This window comes from Brachyhypopomus gauderio, chromosome 14, assembly GCF_052324685.1.
Source record: "Brachyhypopomus gauderio isolate BG-103 chromosome 14, BGAUD_0.2, whole genome shotgun sequence".
Lineage (NCBI taxonomy): Eukaryota > Metazoa > Chordata > Actinopteri > Gymnotiformes > Hypopomidae > Brachyhypopomus > Brachyhypopomus gauderio.
Window position 1 is genome coordinate 17,752,558 of NC_135224.1, and position 19,121 is coordinate 17,771,678.

Below are 19,121 nucleotides of genomic sequence, written 5' to 3' on the forward strand. Positions count from 1 at the left end.
TAATGTCCTATAAGGAAATCCTGTTACCCTCTCCTGTCAGTACATGGATCTTCATTAACAGAATCTCTGCTGTGGTATCGTCAGTATTCCAGATCCAGACCACAGTTTCTTTTCCTGGTCAGTGAAGCTAAATTTGAACTAAAAGCTGATCCCCCAGTACCAGGAGTGTCTGCAGAAGTAAATGAAGATAAAAGTTGTGTGGATCTGCTGATCTCCTCTTCTGCAGTATACATCAACCCAAATAAATTTAAAAACATAAAAAATTCAACATGCCATATTTTTCATTAACATGTTCTCAACCATGTTCTGGTGGTTGTGAGATTACCAACATGAAAAAAATCTGCAACTGAATGAGGAAATCTTAGTTCATCCTCAGGTCAAGGGACCAGACGAGAGGGGGAGAAAGACAAAGACGAGAATGAAGACATGTTCTCGACAGGAACTAAATATCCCCTCTAGATAATAAGAAGATTGTGCTTATGCAGACATGTTGATATTAACAAATATCTGTTCTGTATGTAAATTACCCAGTCATCAACACATATAAGGACAGGAAAAATGTGAAATAAATCAGTTTGGTGGCTGTTTGCTTGTTTTATTTTCACTGACACTCTCAGAGCGATTGCAACTTTCCTTACAGAGAGACCTCAGTTGTTGTTATGGAGAATTTCCACGACAGTGTACAAATCCATGTTTTCATTAGAATAATCACCTGTAACTGTGAACTGAAAACTGGGTTTTTTTTTGACAAATGGAAGATAGTAATTAGTTTACTGTTTTCTGCTGGTAATTTAGTAATTTAGTGCACCAGTAAATTGAAATGTATTGTTTGACAAATGACACTGTGTTGTGGGGAGGAGCTTCATAAAGTGTCAGAAAGCTAAAATGATAGTAGAGTGGAGAAAACTCTCAGAATATTCCACCATGTTCACGATTACTCTCCTGTGTCTGTGGCTTTCAGTGGGTGAGTTTAGACTGAATTTTGTTTATGTTATTTAATGAGATGTTTGTTTGCACAATTTGTTTGCAAAAGGTGCAATTAGGACAAAATATGTGTCTGTTTTAATAGTTCAGAGTGAGACTCAGACTTTTGTAACTCTTGACATGATCATGTTAACTTTATGTTCTATTCTCTATGACAGGTGACTCTATGGCAGATCCAATAGAAACACTTTTATCCCATAATGCTGTGCTTCAGGGTGATAATGTTACCCTGTCCTGCAGCTACAAACAGTTCAGTGGTACTGTTGAGAATCTTTACTGGTACAGACAGTATCCACAATCCAGACCAGAATTCCTCCTCTACATCCTTCCAAGTGGAGCTAAAAGTGAACCTCTCCCACATCGTATGTCTGCTGATGTTAATCAGAATCTTAAACGTGTGGATCTGCTGATCTCCTCTGCTGCAGTATCAGACTCTGCTCTCTACTACTGTGCCCTGGTGCCCACAGTGACAGGAAACTCAGATACACTGTACAAAAACCTCCTACTACACAGATACACTTTACAAAAACCTCCCACTATGGTAAGCTTAAAGAGGTATGATTATATGTTCATAAATTTAAGCTTTGTAGTTGTGTGTTATTTAAATATTCTAAATAATAAGATTAAAGCATATTGCTGATTTCCTTACCAATCTGATTTTGAATGTGTCACGGTCACAGCTCCGGACCCTTCCCTGTGGGCGTGCCACTATGTCGTCTGCGTGTCGTTATGCCCATGTATGTACTTCCGTGGGTGTGGGTTGTTCGTGAGCGTGTTCGTAGTCGCACCTGTGCCTTGTCTCGAGATCACGAGGGTTTGTGTTATTCACCTATTTAATGTGCGTTCGTGCAGTGTCTTGTGCTCGTCTTTCGTGCCTGTGTGAGAGGTGTGTTGTCTGTTTGCACTCCGCACGGAGCTTCACGTGTTTGTTTTCATTAAACGTTCAGTGTTGCACAGTTGACGTTCGTCGTGCTTCATATCTCGAGCGTCACAGAATGGGTATTTTTACACCTTAGCAACGAATAATCAATTATTTTGTGGTACTCTGTCCCCTGATTTCATTTGCTTTTCTCTGAAGAAGAAAATGTGTAGCTCTTTCATTTATATAATTATCTAATAAACATTTTGATGCATTCACACAAAACATTTTCTCCCCTTTGCACAATAATGACAGATATCTACCACTAGAGGGCAGACTTTATGTAGATTTGCAACTGGATGGTTAGAAAGAGAAGCAGAGTTGAAGAGTTTAAACCTGCAGAGGAAACTCCAGCTGTGTTTCAGTCATATGACACTGCAGTCCAGCATTTGTGTGTTCCGCTGCAGCTCAAATGCACGTGTACTGCAGCTGATTTGAATATGCGAATGCACTGTTACGCCTTGGGCTTACATGTGGGTGTAAGTATCTTGAGTCCCTCTGATTGCAGCATGTGAGTGGCTTCACCTGGCATTGTCATTCAAAACACAGCAACAAAAACACAAAATAAAGGGGAGATGAAAAAATACCCAAACTCACATCCAAAACCCTCACATGTAACACTCGTTCATAACAGCACACTAATGTAATGTGAGTAACTGTTAGTACTGATGTTGGACACGCCCAGTTTTTGTAAATCACACTGGCTGTGTTCGAAATAGTCTACTACATACTACTGGCATACTGATCGAGCCCCAAATCAGTATGTCGTATGCAGTATGTGACCAAAATGAAAATTTCCAGTACGCGAAACATACCCGGATGACCTACTACTTCCGCAAAATATTCCAGTACGCGAAAAGAGCTATCTTCGTGGTGTACTGCATCCCATCATGCAACGCTACGTTCACGTGACCCCGTAGTATGCTTTGCTTTTGTCGCATACTGGAAACTGTACTGCATACTACTACGAGGACCAGTATGCAGTATCCAGTATATACTGAGTCCAGTATGCAGTATCCAGTATGTAGTAGTCTATTTCGAACACAGCCACTGTCATTGGGGTGGACTAACATTTGAGCAGCAACATCTTAAACCCACTACTGATTCAGTTTGATCACATTCACAATGGAGACACACTTCCTCCTGATTTACATTATGATATCAGGTACTGGCTACCAATTGTTTTTGAACAAACTGTTTGAGAACCACAGGTTTTAAATTCAATTAATTATGTTCATTCTTACAGGTGTGTTTTGTGCTGATCAGATTGGACCAGATCAGGATATTGAGGTTTTTCACAATGAGGAGGAATCTGTTACACTGAGATGCTCATATGACTCAAGTAGCCAAAATGTTTATCTGTACTGGTACAGACAGTATCCTAACAGAGCACCACAGTATTTACTGTTTAAAGGTGCTCGAGAATATAATACAGAGGACACATCAAATCCACGTTTTTCATCAGCTGCCTCTCACACATCCACTCAGCTCAATATTAGTGGACTCACTCTGGCAGACACAGCTCTCTACTATTGTGCTCTTGAAACACTGACACAGTGGTACAAAGTCTCTGAAAGGCTTTACAAAAACTGATAAATGTAATATTTACTTTGAACTTGAGGAGCATCTTAACCACTGATACTGCTGATACTGAATGTACTGTAGAACACCTGGAAAAAGGGTTCTGGTGGTTGGAGGTTAAGATCAAAACGTCTTTGAACTTCAAAAATTTGTATTAAGGAAGTCAATGACAGCAGAAGACAAGTCTGGATCACATAAATGCACAATAATCACAACACGGATGAAACGACCCCCGGAACCGGACGAAAGGGTCCGTATCCGTAATTACCGTAGGGTGTGAATGGGCCTTAAGTGGACACTGGCAAGGGCGGACTGGCATACATTACTACCGGGGATTTCCCCGGTGGGCCGATGGGCTAGTGGGCCGCCGGTGGAATGCGGCCCCGGCCCGTAGTCACACTGCTGTTTAACGGTGCCTATTACCTCCCCCGCTCCAGTCAGACTAACCTGCTCAGCGCGTGGCTGCAGACTGATCCTGTAAACACATGAAAAAAAAAACCAACTAGTCCCAGAGACTTTGTTTCGGACTACGAAAACATACAGCCGCTGTGTCACTTATTAATACAAGTAGTCACGAACTGGAAAAGCCTCGTCCATACTAATGCCACATTAAATATATCTCCCTGTTTGTATCCCACGAGTGACAAGTCAAGAGAGAGAGATGCCAGTTGCACACTGACACTGCTGGAGGTCTAACTCATCATGTGATCCCTCCGCGACACGGTTGACGCTACTGAAACGTGAAAAATAGGTCCGCATTGCCGTAAAGATGGAGCAGTCTAAGCCAGGGTCTAAACAAACTACAAAACGTAAAGGTGACGCTGAGAAGCTGAGAGAGAAAAAAAGAAAAGCTGTAGAGGTTACTCACTGAGTGAACAATGTAGGTTTCAGTACCTTTCCAGTTGTTTTTCCCCTGTATTTTGTCAGGGTCAAGTTGTTAAGTTTGTTAGTTATTTTGTTATGCTACTATGTGGCTTTGTAATAATATTATTGCTGGAATTAATATTGTTTATCTGACGGTGGCGCCGGAGAGATGTACGAGACACGAGTCCGGTGGTTCACTCACAGTCACTTTATTCACGTTTACAGATATTGCGCAATCAGCGCACGATGAACAAACACAAAGCACACAACGTGCAGACTATAGACAACGACGAGCACAGGACACTGCGCGAGTGCACATTAAATAGACAAACCACATGATCCCCGCGTGATTACGAGACGATCCACAGGTGAGACGTATTATCACAAGACATAACCGCACCCACAGATATCCACAGACGCAGACGAGTACACGTGGACAACGTAAACACACGCCCAAAAGGGAGGGGCCGGGGTCCTCAACGTGACAGATGCCCCCTCCAAGGGCACTACCCGTCCCGGGGTGCCAACAGGACCGAGTGCCCCGAACCCACGACGATGGGCGGATCCGGCGTGCTCAGTCCTGCGTCTGGGAGGTGACCGCCCTTGGAGAAGCGTCTGCCACGGACCGCCTAGAACACCCTCCCTAGGAATACAGGGGAAAAGACGTTAGACACATTTAACGGGACAGTTACAAACACACAAACTGGTACACTTACACAAATAGGCACAAACGGGAAAAGGGGGTTTGGCAAACATACGTGAAGACACACGAAAACAGGAACAGACACACACGACAGTGGCGCCAGGCTGCGCGCCAGGAGGAGGGCAATCAGGGGAGAGAGACCGGGAGCTGCTGGTGCTGCAGGCGCTGCGGTGGGCGGTCCTCCTCCTGCCCCTGCTGCAAACCCTCCACCGGGTGCAGCGCGGCTGGCGTACGCGCCCGGTGCAGCGCAGCTAGACCCACCCCTTGGTGGACCATATGGGAGTCCCTCCTCGCCCTGCGATCTCCCTCTGACCCCGGCAGTGGGAGCGGCTTCCTCTTCTTCCATCGCCTCCTCACTGCCAGGGCTCCAGCTCATGGGCTGCTCCGAGCTGCCACCTTGGGAACAGTCCATGTCGCTAGCTGGGGAGCGCTCGGGGGATGACCCTGCCTCTGGACTCTTCCTCCTCTTCACCGTCCCGGCGGAGAGCTCCAAAGGGGGTGGACTCTCGTCCTCTTCCTCCTCCGTGTAGGACCCATCGTCCATGCGCCCGGAGCCACCCAAGCACGCGGATGGAGGGTAGTCCTCCCCTTCTTCCCCGCCTTCCTCTACGGTGGGAGAGGGACCTACGGGTGGAGGGAGGTAGTCCTCTTCTTCCGACTCCTCCTCTTCACCGTAGTCGACGGTGGACGTATCGCTCACCGACGGGGGATAGTCCTCCTCCCCTTCCCCACCGTAGTCGACGGTGGAGGCATCGCATAACGACGGAGGATAGCCTTCCTCCTCCTCCTCCTCACCGTCCTCTGCGGTGAGAGATGGGCACACGGAAGGAGGGAGGTCTTCCTCCTTCGCATCACCCTCCTCCTCAGAGTCCTCCTCCCCAAAGGGCAGTCATGGCCTGGCGGTTAGGGAACTGGACTTGTGACCGGAGGGTCGTGGGTTCGATTCCCAGACCCTCCGTCATGACTGAGGTGCCCTTGAGCAAGGCACCTAACCCCAACTGCTCCCCGGGCGCCGGGCTAGGGCTGCCCACCGCTCTGGGCACGTGTGCACCACAGCCCCTAGTAATCACTAGTGTGTGTGTGTGTTCTGACTGCACAGATGGGTTAAAAGCGGAGGACAAATTTCGATTGGGGTGTAAAAATCACAACTGACAAAATATGGCACATAAAAAAACTCGCTCTCTGGGGTAGTGTCTGTGGCACAGAACACGTAGGATCCCACCCGCAGAGGAGAGAGAGCGTGGGATGGAGGAGGTTTTCTCTGTCGCTCTCGCCATGTCTGTACCGCCCCCTCACGGATCATCTCCGCTATCTCGGGGTCGGGCGTTTCCCGTGCTGAAGCCAGCTGGAACGCGCAGACCGGGTCCTGTTCCAGCTGTTCCAAGGTTGGCGTAGCTTCATGGCGCGGTGGCAAGGAAGGAGCGTGGTGATGCCGCTTGCTGGGGCGCTGGCTCTTCTTTGGCCGGGTTGTGTAGCCTGGCATTGTTCTTGGTGTCTCGAAAACGGCTTGTCGTTCTGTGACGGTGGCGCCGGAGAGATGGACGAGACACGAGTCCGGTGGTTCATTCACAGTCACTTTATTCACGTTTACAGATATTGCGCGATCAGCGCACGATGAACAAACACAAAGCAGACCCTCCAGAAAGTCGCGATGTTGCGATTTGCAACTTCAACGCAACTTCAAGCAAACCCCGCGAATTCAGGGCGGTGTTGCAACTTCAGCCAATCACCGCAACTTTCCCGCAAATTTGACCAATCACTGATGTCGTATTGATGTGACGTCGACAAACTCCCGCCTTACTTCTGTATATACGTTCAAGAGGAGCAGACTGAAAGCAGCATGAGCGACGAAAATAACGGCAAAAAGATCGGGAAAAGCAGTATCCCAGTACACTACATGAAAGCGGGGATAAACTGTCCAGTTCCGACCCGCGAATTGATTATCTATGGCCCCCTGGATGATATTTAATTACTATTAGAACCGGCCCGCAGGCCACAGCCGCCCGATGGTGTTTTGCACGCACAAACACTACATTCCCCACAATGCAACGGTAGCCCGCGAAGTCACTGCAGCGCACGCAAGTGGCGAGGGTCTGAGATAAAGTTTATAAGTTTAAACTTTAAACTGAGATAAAGTTTATTTATCTCTGATCCATATCTGTGAGTTACTAGTTCGCTCTGGCACAACCACTGGCGATCGATCTCGATATAATACTTCATTTGTGTCCATTTTACAGGCCGCCCGGTAACAACTTAAGTTCGCTAACCCCGCCCCCCCGTCAACAATTAATGTTCGCCACCCCCTCCAGGTTCAAATCTCACTTCAAGCGATCTTGAAAAGTTGGCAACCCTGAATAAATAGGTAAATAGATAATTAAAATGTACTACTAAATAGAGGAAACCATACAACATTTACTCCCTATTGTAATGTACTCACAAAAAAGCAAAAACACACCGCAACTTCCATCGCAATTTTTTTGAAAAACACCCGCAACATCAAACATTTTAGCCCGCAACAATCACAAAAAAGGCCCGCGAAATCCTGGTGGGACTGACAAAGCACACAACGTGCAGACTATAGACAATGACGAGCACAGGACACTGCGCGAGCGCACATTAAATAGACAAACCACACGATCCCCGCGTGATTACGAGACGATCCACAGGTGAGACGTATTATCACAAGACATAACCGCACCCACAGATATCCACAGACACAGACGAGTACACGTGGACAACGTAAACACACGCCCAAAAGGGAGGGGCCGGGGTCCTCAACGTGACAGTTTATATGACAATAAAAGCAGTCATATACACTGCGTGCCATGTATAGGTTCATATACAGTATATATTGTCGCGCTTGTGCTCCTCCGTAGGTGAGCTGTGGCACTTGTGTGGATGACGTGAGTGGAAAAACTTCGCACGACAAGGAATCTTCAGTTTACCATTTTTACTGAAACCTCGGCAGGTCAGTACAGAACATTCAGCATTACAGCAATAAGAACAGATTGTCAGATGTACAGGCTTGAGCTCGAGCACAGAACAGCAGTTTGCACTGTCCATGCGATGAGCCGTGAGCGCCGCCTGTTTACATTACCATGGCAACCATTTCTAACCAATCAGCATCCTACATGCGCTACACACACATCAGCAAGGAGAGAGGAGGGAACAAATTCCTCAAATGTGAACTTACACTACCCCCCTCCAGGAGCACTGAGTCCCTTCAGTACAAGTGAAGTACAAGAACAATGAACCTATTAGTGAACCAATTTATCACTGTCAGTTTACAACACAGAATTACTTAAACTTAAACCACATAACTCGATGGCAGTATAACACATTCTTTGATTCTGCAATTTCTTCAAGTTCAAATTTTTTTTTATATAACGAGCACTAACTCAAATGACATACAAACTCAAAGATTCACTTAACAGTCCACCTGTTAGAACTAATTCCGGAACCTCTCCGGTTTCTGAACTACACGTCTGCTGGACGTCTTAACGGTCTTTCCTGGGAGGCCTTGGAGCCCTGGTCTTTCCTTTGGCTCACATCCCAAGGCTTCCAGGTGAGGTGCTCTCTCTCGATCACATGACTCTTTAGAAACTCCTTTCTCCACTAGGTTGTCACCATTGCTCTCTTGTAACGGCAGCTCTGGCACCAACGGGGCACCCTCTTCAGCCATCTGTATAGCTAGGCCCTGGCGCTGCTGTAGCACTTGGCTCCTTCGTCGTCCAACCCACACAGGAACCACTTCGCCATCATAAGGTTTCAGCCGATTGTGATGCATTATCTGGCTGCGTTTCAACCCTCGAACATTGTACACCTTCTTCTGTCGTTCCTGTGCAGTGCGGAGGTGTTCCCTGGCTGTGGTCTGTGCCTCATTGAGTCCCTCTTCCAGGTTGTAGAGGAAATCAGTCACCTCCATTCGGGAAGATTTGAGTTCTGCAGCTCCCAACTGGATATCCTGGGGTTGGTGAACCTCTCGGCCGAACATAAGCCGATTAGGCGTGAACCCAGTGACTGCATGCCGGGAACTGCGGTAGGCTGAGGTGAGCAACGGCAGGTGCTCGTCCCAGTTCTTTTGGTTTTGGTCTACATAACATCGGATCATCTGGAGTAAGGTTCTGTTGAACCGCTCCACCTGTCCGTTACATGCCGGATGGTACAGGGTGGTTCTGGTCTTGGTGATCTGCAGAAGCTTGCATACACTTTGGAACAGGGAGCTTTCAAAATTGCGGCCCTGGTCAGTGTGCAACTCAAGGGGGGCTCCAAATCGAGCAACAAACTCGTACACAAGCTTCCTAGCTGTGGTCTCTGCCCCTTGGTCAGGGACGGGGAAGGCTTCGACCCATCAGGTGAACTGGTCAATTATGACCAGAATGTACTTATTCCCAGAGCTGGATACTGGAAATGGACCAAGGACGTCTAAGTGGAGACGGTTGAGGGGTGCTCCAGCCTGATAGCTTTGTAGCTTGGCTTGTTTCAGCGGCCCTGGGGCTTTGCGTGCACTGCAATGTTGGCATCTCCTTACGAACAGATGCACATCCTCACTCATTCCATACCAGTGGTAGCTCTGACATAGGCGCTCGAGAGTTTTCACTTCCCCAAGGTGACCAGAATAGGGAGGGCTGTGACAAGCCTGTAGGACCTCTTCTTGCATGGAAGCAGGGATGAGCAGTAGCAAGACTGAATGTTGAGCTCCTACCCTGTCCCAGGAATAATGGAGAACTCCTCCCTGCAACACAACCTGAGGCCAACAGAGCCAGAACTTCATCACTGCAGGGCTCTCAAGCATCACCTGATCTTTTGTAGGGAGCGTTCCCGACTCTTTCCACATGTGGAGGGTAGAGAGGACAGGGCCAGCTTTCTGGAGTCTGGCCAACTCTTCAGAGCTGACTGAGTGGAGCCAGTTAATGACTGGAGTCTCTGGCATAGGTTCAGACACTTGGCTTGCTTCCATCAATTGAATGTTGTCACCAGCGGTCTCACCACCAGACTGGACATATCTCACCACCAGCGGCACCACATCATCGACATCATCCTCAAACCTTGTCCACTGCTCATGAAGTCTTTGACAGTACTTGCATCCTTGGCATGGAAGGTCTGACGAGTTCTTTCCAGCTTGATAGCAGTCACACTGATACAGGCCTCCCTCTGTTCGCCTCGACAAAGCGTCAGCATTATAGTGTTTGCGGCCTTCTCTGTGCTCGATGTGGAAGTCATACTGGCTCAACTCCTCCAGCCAGCGAGCCAACTGGCCTTAGGGATATTTGAACCGGAAGAGCCAGGCGAGACTGCCATGATCTGTTCGCAACAGGAACTTTCTGCCCAGTAGGTAGTAGTGGAATTGGCGGGTGTAACAAACAACAGCCAGTAACTCCCGTCTGGTGACGCAGTACCTGTGCTGAGCTGGTGTGAGTTGGCTACTGGCATATGCCAGAACCCGCTCCTCTCCCCACTGTAGTTGTGACAGGACTGCTCCAATACTGTGGCTTGATGCGTCAGTGTCAAGAATGTACTCGCCTCCAACAATGGGGTATCCCAGTACTGGTGCAGTCGTTAGTTTTTGCTTTAGTTGTGTGAAAGCATGCTGGTGCTCATCCGTCCACAGGAATGTAGCACTCTTCTTTAGCAGGTTGTGGAGTGAGCTCGCCAGTTCTGCAAAAGCTGGGACAAACTTACGATAGTAATTACATAGCCCAAGAAAGGCTTGGAGCTCTCGCAGGTTGCTGGGGGGCTCCCAGATCTGTACATCCTTGACCAGAGCGGGGTTTGGGCGGATTCCGTCGCCACTCACAACATGGCCTAGGAAGAGGACTTCTTCCTGAAGCAAGTGGCACTTGGATGGCTTCAGTTTCAGTCCATAGCTGTGGAACCGCTGGAAGACCTGTGCAAGCCGGCTCAGGCTCTCCTCCACCCCCCTACCGAGGACAATTACATCAAGGTAGATCAGCAAGGCGTCCCACTGAAGTCCTCTAAGGACGAGCTCCATCGCCCTTTGGAATGTACCTGGAGCATTGCAGAGCCCGAATGGCATACGGGTGTACTCATATAGCCCCCATTTGGTGATGAACGCCGTCTTCTCAGGGTCTCCATCATCTACAACTATCTGCCAGTAGCCAGACCCTACACGTAACTTTCTTGTCCCGGGCCCCAGCAAGACTGTCAACGGGCCTGCATTTATATATAATTTTGATATCTGGTTTAAGATGAAACATTACAAAGTCAGAAAAGTTCACATACGTTTGATTAGATAGAGACATTTATATCTAGTTTAAGATACACATTTATATATAATTTTGATATCTGGTTTAAGACGACACATTACTAGCAACATCTCCCTGTACGTTTGATTAGAGTACCATCTGGTGGCTGCTTAGCAGCAAAGCAGTCTTTGCATATTTTGGGTACAAATGATGTCGGATTCTAAGTGAACATGACCTTAAGTGTCTAACATGAGATTACACCTTAGCCCGGCAAAATCTAGTGTGGCCTAGAGGTCAGAGTTCATATTAATAGGTGCAGTTAAGACAAATTTGCAGGCTCTTTACAGAATCTTAGCAGACTCTCTGTTATGCATCCTTTAATGAAACATGAACTAATTTGAAATGCAATGCATATTAAACCTTTTTGCAGCAGGTTTTGAGCTTTTGCAGCCTCCAGATAGAACCGTGTAAAGACCTTCTATCTGGTCTACAGACAACCGCAAGGATTAATGAGAATATCCAGATCTGTCATGTATGTTAAAAGGAGGGGCTTAGCGCAGTGTAGCTCAGACTGAAGCAGCAATCAACCTGACGAAGACTCTCTCATAAACACATGGGTCTGTGTTTACCTGCCAACGTACCTGACAACATGCTGCTGTTTGCACTAATTTTATTATCATCAGTTGAAGGTAATTAGTAACCTGGTCATTGAAGAAATAACGGAAAATAATTATATTCCATATATAATAATAAATAATAAAAATATTTGGATTAAGAATAGAGGTTTCTAATATAGTGTAAAAAATATTGTGGACCACAAATTTCTAATGTTGTATTTTCTCCAACAGGCCACAGTGCTTCAGATGAAATCACCCCACACAGTGCAGCAGTGTTTGTCAGCGAGGGTGCCGGTGTGATACTGTCCTGTAATTACAGAACTTTTGTGAGCAGTCTTCACTGGTACCGGCAGTATCCAGGGGCACCTCCTCAGTTCCTCATACTGGAATATTCAGGGTCCATAGTACATGCGAACCCCCCAGTTCCAGGAATATCAATCGCTCACAGAAAAGAATCAACCAGTGTGCATCTGAATATCTCCTCTGCTGCAGTATCAGACTCTGCAATCTACTACTGCGCCCTGAAACCCACAGTGACAGGAAACCCAGCTACACTGTACAAAAAGCAATCCATTTGTATAAGGGTAATCTTTTAAATTAGATACCATTCTTCTTGCAAAGGCATTGCTGAAGTATTTTTAATGAACTTTTACAAATTTCAATATACAAAAAAAAATTATATTATTATCACCAACAAGGGTGAAAGTTTAACAAGTATTAGAGCTCTATAACTGCTGTCTCAATGTCAGCAGAGTTACTGTAAGTCAGGGATGTCAAAGTCAAATACACCGAGGGCCAAAAAACCAAATTTGCTACAAGCCGAGGGCCGGACTGGTTCAATGTTTATTAAAACATATTGAAATGATTGCACATAGCCTATTAAACCAAGACCTAACACAGTGTATATTATTTAATGCTTAAATGAATAAATCAATATTTTCTTATGGATCTGTCAGCATTGTGTTCCAGGTTTGAAAAGTGCTGGAATTTAGGCTAAAGTACTTCAAAATGCTTGAAATTGTAACTACTTTGTTTCACAACAAATATCTGACTGAACAGTTCTCTTGTATTACGTTAACAAATACGAGCCTCTTGTAATTCCAGGACGAAACATGAGAGAACGTGAAGACGTTAAGATCGTGCGTTTTGAAAATAAACAACCATTAAATAATGTGAATAAAAAGCGAATAATTTCGAATAGATGTATAAATATTTAACTTAATAATTAAGTTTAACGTGCTGGAAAATATTGACGGGCTGTCCATGTATGTACTTCCGTGGGTGTGGGTTGTCTCTGAGCGTGTTCGTAGTCACACCTGTGCCTTGTCTCGAGATCACGAGGGTCTGTGTTAATCACCTATTTAATGTGTGTTCGCGCAGTGTCTTGTGCTCGTCTTTGTCTAAAGTTTCATGCCAGTGTGAGTGTCTCTGTGTTATGCTCACTCTCCGCTTGGAGCTTACACGTCTGTTCAAGTTTAATAAACGTTCTGTGTTGCACCGTCATATCTCGTCGTGCCTCCTCCCTCGGGTGTGACAGAAAGACGAGCAAGAGTCCCCACGCTCCAACCCTGGCTCTCCCCGAGGAGGAATACGGGGAGCCCATAACGATGGGGGTGGTCACCTTTGCCCTTTCTCCCCCCGAGGTCGAGTTCGGGAGTGAGGACTCCGGAGAAGAGGAGAGTCTCCCCTCCTCCGGGTGCTCGGACGGAGAGGAGTCCAGCTACTGCCTCTCCGGGTCGGTAGCTCCCAAGACGCCTGAGGAAGAGGAAGGCAGCCCCATCCCATCCGTCCACCCAGCGCACACCGAGCGCTCCAGTGAAGAGGAGGAGGAGGAGGAGGTCAGCCCTTCCCCTTCCGTTTACTCGGCTCCAACCGAGTATTACGGGGAGGGAGGGGAGGAGGCCAGTCCACCTCCGTCAGTCTACTCGGAGCCCGGCAAACATCACGGTGCGGAGGAAGACGTCAGCCGCCCTCCGTCCGTTTGCTCCTCGCCCTCGGAGCGCGACGATGAGAGCGAGGAGGGAGACACCGCCTACTCGGGGAAGGAAGCTCCTCGGTCCCCATCGGCAGGGAGCAGCATGGACTGTTCCCGCTGCACGACCGCCGAGGAGCCAATGTCCCTGAGCCGGAGTGTCTCGGTGGAGGAAGAGGTGATGGACACCTCGAGGGGTGAAGCAGCAGTGACCCCAGGAGCGCGAGTGGGATTCGGCGCAGCCAGCGGCCCGAGGTGGGGATTCGGCGAGCCTCTGGAGACGCCGCGGAGACCCGTCAGCGCGCGGCGCCGAGTCTTGACTCCAGAGGCGCCCAAGAAGGCGGCCGATGCTCCTCGTAGGAGGCCACCGGGCGCAAGGTCCACAGGCGCACCGAACAGCGCAACGCGCGCTGGATGCGCAGGGCCGAGGACCGGAGGGACTCCGCCGCCTGCTTTGCCCGCCCTGTTTGTTAATAGGTGTTAATCACCTATTTAATGTGCGTTCGCGCAGTGTCTTGTGCTCGTCTTTGTCTAAAGTTTCATGCCAGTGTGAGTGTCTCTCTGTTATGCTCACTCTCCGCTTGGAGCTTACACGTCTGTTCAAGTTTATTAAATGTTCTGTGTTGCACCATCATATCTCGTCGTGCCTCCTCCCTCGGGTGTGACAGATAATGTATCTACTTGCATTAAACATTACAGATATACACAGAGGATAAATTAACATTTCAGAAGCATGACTGCCACAGAAGATGCCATTACACCAGGCCTCCATGTGCCTACATGTGCCTTCGGGTTCCTCCATGTGCTCCATGTTCCTCCATATGCTCCATGTTCCTCTATGTGCTCTATGTTCCTCCATGTGCCTCCATGTACCTCCATGTGCTCCATGTACTCCATGTACCTCCATGTACCTCCATCAGTGAACCAGCGAACCAGCGAACCGTGACCATTAAACCTGGGCCCGCTCCCATCACTCCCCCCCCCCCCCCCCCCGCCCCCTAAAAAAATTTCATCTCCTAATTAACTGCAATAAAAAAAATGTTTTAAATGAGACGACAGTACAGCTTTAAAAACGCAATAAACAATAATATCTGTACTAGATAACTTCTTTAGCAAAATAAGGTTCCAACAAAATAAGGTTCACAGCTCCGTATTCCGAAGCGGAATATGTAAACAACGTGCACGAATCGAAACTAGCTAGCGGTGGTGCTAACGACAGCTAGCGTCGCCACAGCGGGCGGAAATTATCATACAGTTAAGCCCGCCCACTAAGAGGGAAGATATGATTGGTCAGGCCCTCTGTAAACAAACAGCGGGCATCACAGTGCTGATCATGGACGTAATTTTGATTTCAAAAGTGGGGGGGACATGGATTCGTCGCTATATAAATATTTGGTTTTAACCGTAAAAACTGGAGGGGACTTTTGAAAAAGTGGGGGGGACATGTCCCCCCCCCCAAATTACGTCCATGGTGCTGATAGGGGGAGACACAGGCTCACAGGCTTCCACTTAACCCCTCACAGTCCAACACAGATTGAATAGACACGGTTGATTAATTTATTTGCTTATATTTTTGTAACTGTTTAGATGTCAATTGTCAAACTGTAAGTAGATTAAAAATTTTGATAAATTATATATATATTTATGTTTTATTAATATTTTAGGCCCTCTGAGAGGGCGTAGAGGGCCCTGACGGTTCCCCACTGACCTCCATGTACCTACATGTGCTCCATATACCTCCATGTACCTCCATGTGCTCCATGTTCCTCCATGTGCCTCTATAATTATAGATTTCTTATGTGTGTGTTCTGCTTGATTTGACTGCTGCATTTGATAGTGTACTGTGGCTCAAACTCTCCTACAAAACAGACTTGAAAACCTTAACGGGGTCACAGGAAAAGCCCTTTCTTAGTTTAGGATCTGAACCTGATTAGTCAGTTTGTAATTGTAATTAATAAATGATTGTGAAAACAATAAATGAACATTAGAAGTCTTGAGTTAAAATTGGTGATGTGCAAAGTAAGATGATATTGTCACCCCTAAAAAGTGTGTTCTGTAATTATCAGTAATACAATTATCAATGTGTTATCAGTCTGTAAAGGGACATGGTGTTTCTCCAGGCTCCTCTTGTCTGATTGGTTGAACCCCTGGAGCAGTTCTCCATTTAGGAGGAGGAGCTGAGTGTGTGTGGAGAACAGAGCTGATGGTTCTCCAGGAGCCCATTCTGAGGAGCTGAACTCAGTGTGATTCTCCTCCCTGTAGCACCATGATCATGTTCACTCTACTGCTGCTCTCAGCACTTACAGGTAACAGTGACACTAACTGTAGACCAAAACTACAAATATCACTGGAACAAACAGGAACTGATCACAGCACTGTAACATGTTTGATGATTTTCATTACCAACATTTAAAATGATTACATGTCTCTGCTTAATTTATTCATGCAGTTTTCTCTAACATTGTGTAGGTACCAGAGCTGAAGATCTCATCACTCCAAATACAGAATTTGTTTTTGCTGTGGAAGGTCAAAGTGTTGAACTTTCCTGTAAATACAGTGGAACATATAATAGTCTCCACTGGTATCGGCAGTATCCAGGATCTCCTCCACAGTTCCTCAAACTGGAGTCTTATGGACAAATTACTGAAGCTGATCCTCCAGTTCCTGGAATATCCATCGAACATCATAAAAATCTGAAGAAAGTGGATCTGAACATCTCCTCTGCTGCAGTATCAGACTCTGCTCTGTACTACTGTGCCCTGCAGCCCACAGTGACAGGAAACCCAGAAACACTGTACAAAAACCTCCTACTACACAGATACACTGTACAAAAATGTGTTTCAACAAAATGAGAGTTTTTGTAGAATGAACTATTGCAGGTACTCAACTAAGATTTGGATTAGTCTATGAAATATTGTTGAAACATTGATGAAATGAAGATAAAATTCTAGAAAAAATGGAATACAGCATTGCGTCTACTGCACGAAAATGTGTAAAGTTTATTAATAGTGTTGTGGCATGTATTTACTAGAAGCACTATTATCTGCTGCTGGTTTGTGGCAAATGTCAGATGAAACTGTGTTTCATTCCACAATTAATTTAGCACATTTGTGGTGAGAAGAAATAACAGTAATTTTGATTTTGACTTTAATTTTAAGAGCTCTCAGACTGTGGACACGCACACATGTGGAGCATCCCTGTGTTTACATGATTTTTGAATGATCAGTTCAGTGGTCAGTCAGCAGTGGTGGAAATAGTTATTTCTACTATCAATTCATTGTGAACTGTGTGACGATAAACGTTTCCTCCTGATACACAGTCATGCAGTAATCCCTCCAGAAGGGGGCAGTGTTCATCTAGAAATCCAGAAACAGCAGGTGATGTAACTCTGGGTTGTTCTAAGGGAAGATGAAGAACAGGAGAATCTGTATCAGAAACGGAGTCTGCAGTTCAGTCATGGCAGGTGTTAGTGGACACTGGCTTCTGTTTCTCATTTTAGGTAAGATGCACATGATTACTGAACATTACAAGAACAGAAATAAAACATTCTGCACTGGATGAACTTAGTAACTGGGTAAGATTTTATACAATAAAGAAGAGTTTACACTTACTAAACCAAACTTATTCTGAAATATTCCCCTCTTGTCTCTTTGAATCTCATCAGCAGGTTATAGTTCTGGAGAGGGAATAGGACCAAACTCCTCCACTGTAAATGTCCTACAAGGAAATCCTGTTACCCTCTCCTGTCAGTACAATGGATCTTATGCAACTGATTCTCTGCTGTGGTATCGTCAGTATTCAAGATCCAGACCACAGTTTCTTTACCTGGTTGATGAAGGTAAACATGAACTAAAGGCTGATCCTCCAGTACCAGGAGTGTCTGCAGTAGTAAATGAAGATAAAAATCGTGTGGATCTGCAGATCTCCTCTGCTGCAGTATCAGACTCTGCTCTGTACTACTGTGCCCTGCAACCCACAGTGACAGGAAACTATGATCATCTGCACAAAAACATCTGAATGAGTCAAATCTCAACAACCTGCCATAAAACTTATTTAGCAACAAAGTTCTTCATTGTGTCGTACTTTACATCAGCACATTCTCAATCAATTTGTTAAATTCATACAATGTTTGAATTTTTTAACCCTTCCAGGTGGAGGACTTTTTTCTGTTTAAGCATGGTTTCATAAATTTGTCTCTAAACATACGTAATTATAGCATTTTACCCACATATCTCATATCAAAATGTTCAGAACAATTTCAGCTCTCATCCTAATGTTTTATGAATATCTGAGATCATTTTGAATGTTTATTCAAATGAGTGAAAACGTGCAGAGTTCTTCAACTTTGCAAAAATCAACAGCTATTTCTAAAGAATTTTCTTACTATTGTCTTCCACAGAAGAGACATCAGTACAGACAATTGAGCCACTCACACCCAACAACTCTGGTCTCAGAGTTTATTATAACTTGTAAATACAGTGTCACAACAAAAAAATCTTCAGTGGTATCGCCATTATCCCAGTTCTGCACCAGATTTTATAGTTTCCATTTCTCCATTTCAACCTACTGCAATTTCTCATCTTCCTCGCAGGGCCGGAGTGGGCTCCTTTTTCAGCCCAGGAGTTTCATGCCCAAATCCGGCCCAAAATGATTTTTCCCTCCCAATCGGCCCAAACTAGAGATTGACATGAGCCGGCCCATCGGGAATCCTCCCGAATCTCCCGATTAACCACGCCGGCTCTGCTTCCTTGTATATCAACTGTAACTGACAACAGTAAAAAGCATTTACATCTGAAGATCTCCTCAGACTCTGCACTCTACAACTGAGCTCTGCAGCCCACAGCAGAGATGGGGACTCGAGATTGGGACTCGTACTCGAGTCGCACTTAAGTCGCATATACAGTGACTTCAGACTCGAATTAGACTAGCATTCAAAAGACTTGCAACTTGATTTGGACTCGTTATTTGAGACTCTTGAACAATCTTTTATTTATAATGTTCTTTTGTGTTTCATTTGGCAACCTTTTCTCCGCCTAAGTGTATGATTTTTACTTCCCGCTGACGTACCATTTTCGGCGCGCGGACCCTCAAGTATAAGACTTGATTATACTTTTGCGATTGACCGTAGCGTGTGACTCCGCACACCTCGCGTGAACCTGCACGAACGGCGTTTAAACTAGCCGCATCAAACCTAGCTTAACGTGACACAAATGTGCGCGCCGCAAAACATTGGGATCATGGCGGTGCTGGTGAGGATGCTCGCTTCTGTTCCACC

General features: G+C 46.1%; 1 protein-coding gene across 1 annotated transcript; it reads left to right on the forward strand.

The window, feature by feature from the left end:
- The first annotated feature begins 15,920 nt into the window (after positions 1-15,920).
- LOC143474585 (uncharacterized) lies at positions 15,921-17,863 on the forward strand. The gene is made up of 5 exons (XM_076972092.1): positions 15,921-16,152; positions 16,316-16,605; positions 17,073-17,079; positions 17,250-17,345; positions 17,511-17,863. The coding sequence occupies exons 1-5, from the start codon at positions 16,113-16,115 to the stop codon at positions 17,861-17,863; spliced, it is 786 nt and encodes a 261-aa protein (XP_076828207.1). The 5' UTR covers positions 15,921-16,112.
- Positions 17,864-19,121: the final 1,258 nt, after the last annotated feature.

Coding starts and splice junctions, on each gene's coding strand:
- LOC143474585 (XM_076972092.1), top strand. CDS start 16,113: ATGATCATGTTCACTCTACTGCTGCTCTCAGCACTTACAG. Junction 16,153..16,315: donor GCTGCTCTCAGCACTTACAG/GTAACAGTGACA, acceptor AACATTGTGTAG/GTACCAGAGCTGAAGATCTC. Junction 17,346..17,510: donor GCTTCTGTTTCTCATTTTAG/GTAAGATGCACA, acceptor GAATCTCATCAG/CAGGTTATAGTTCTGGAGAG.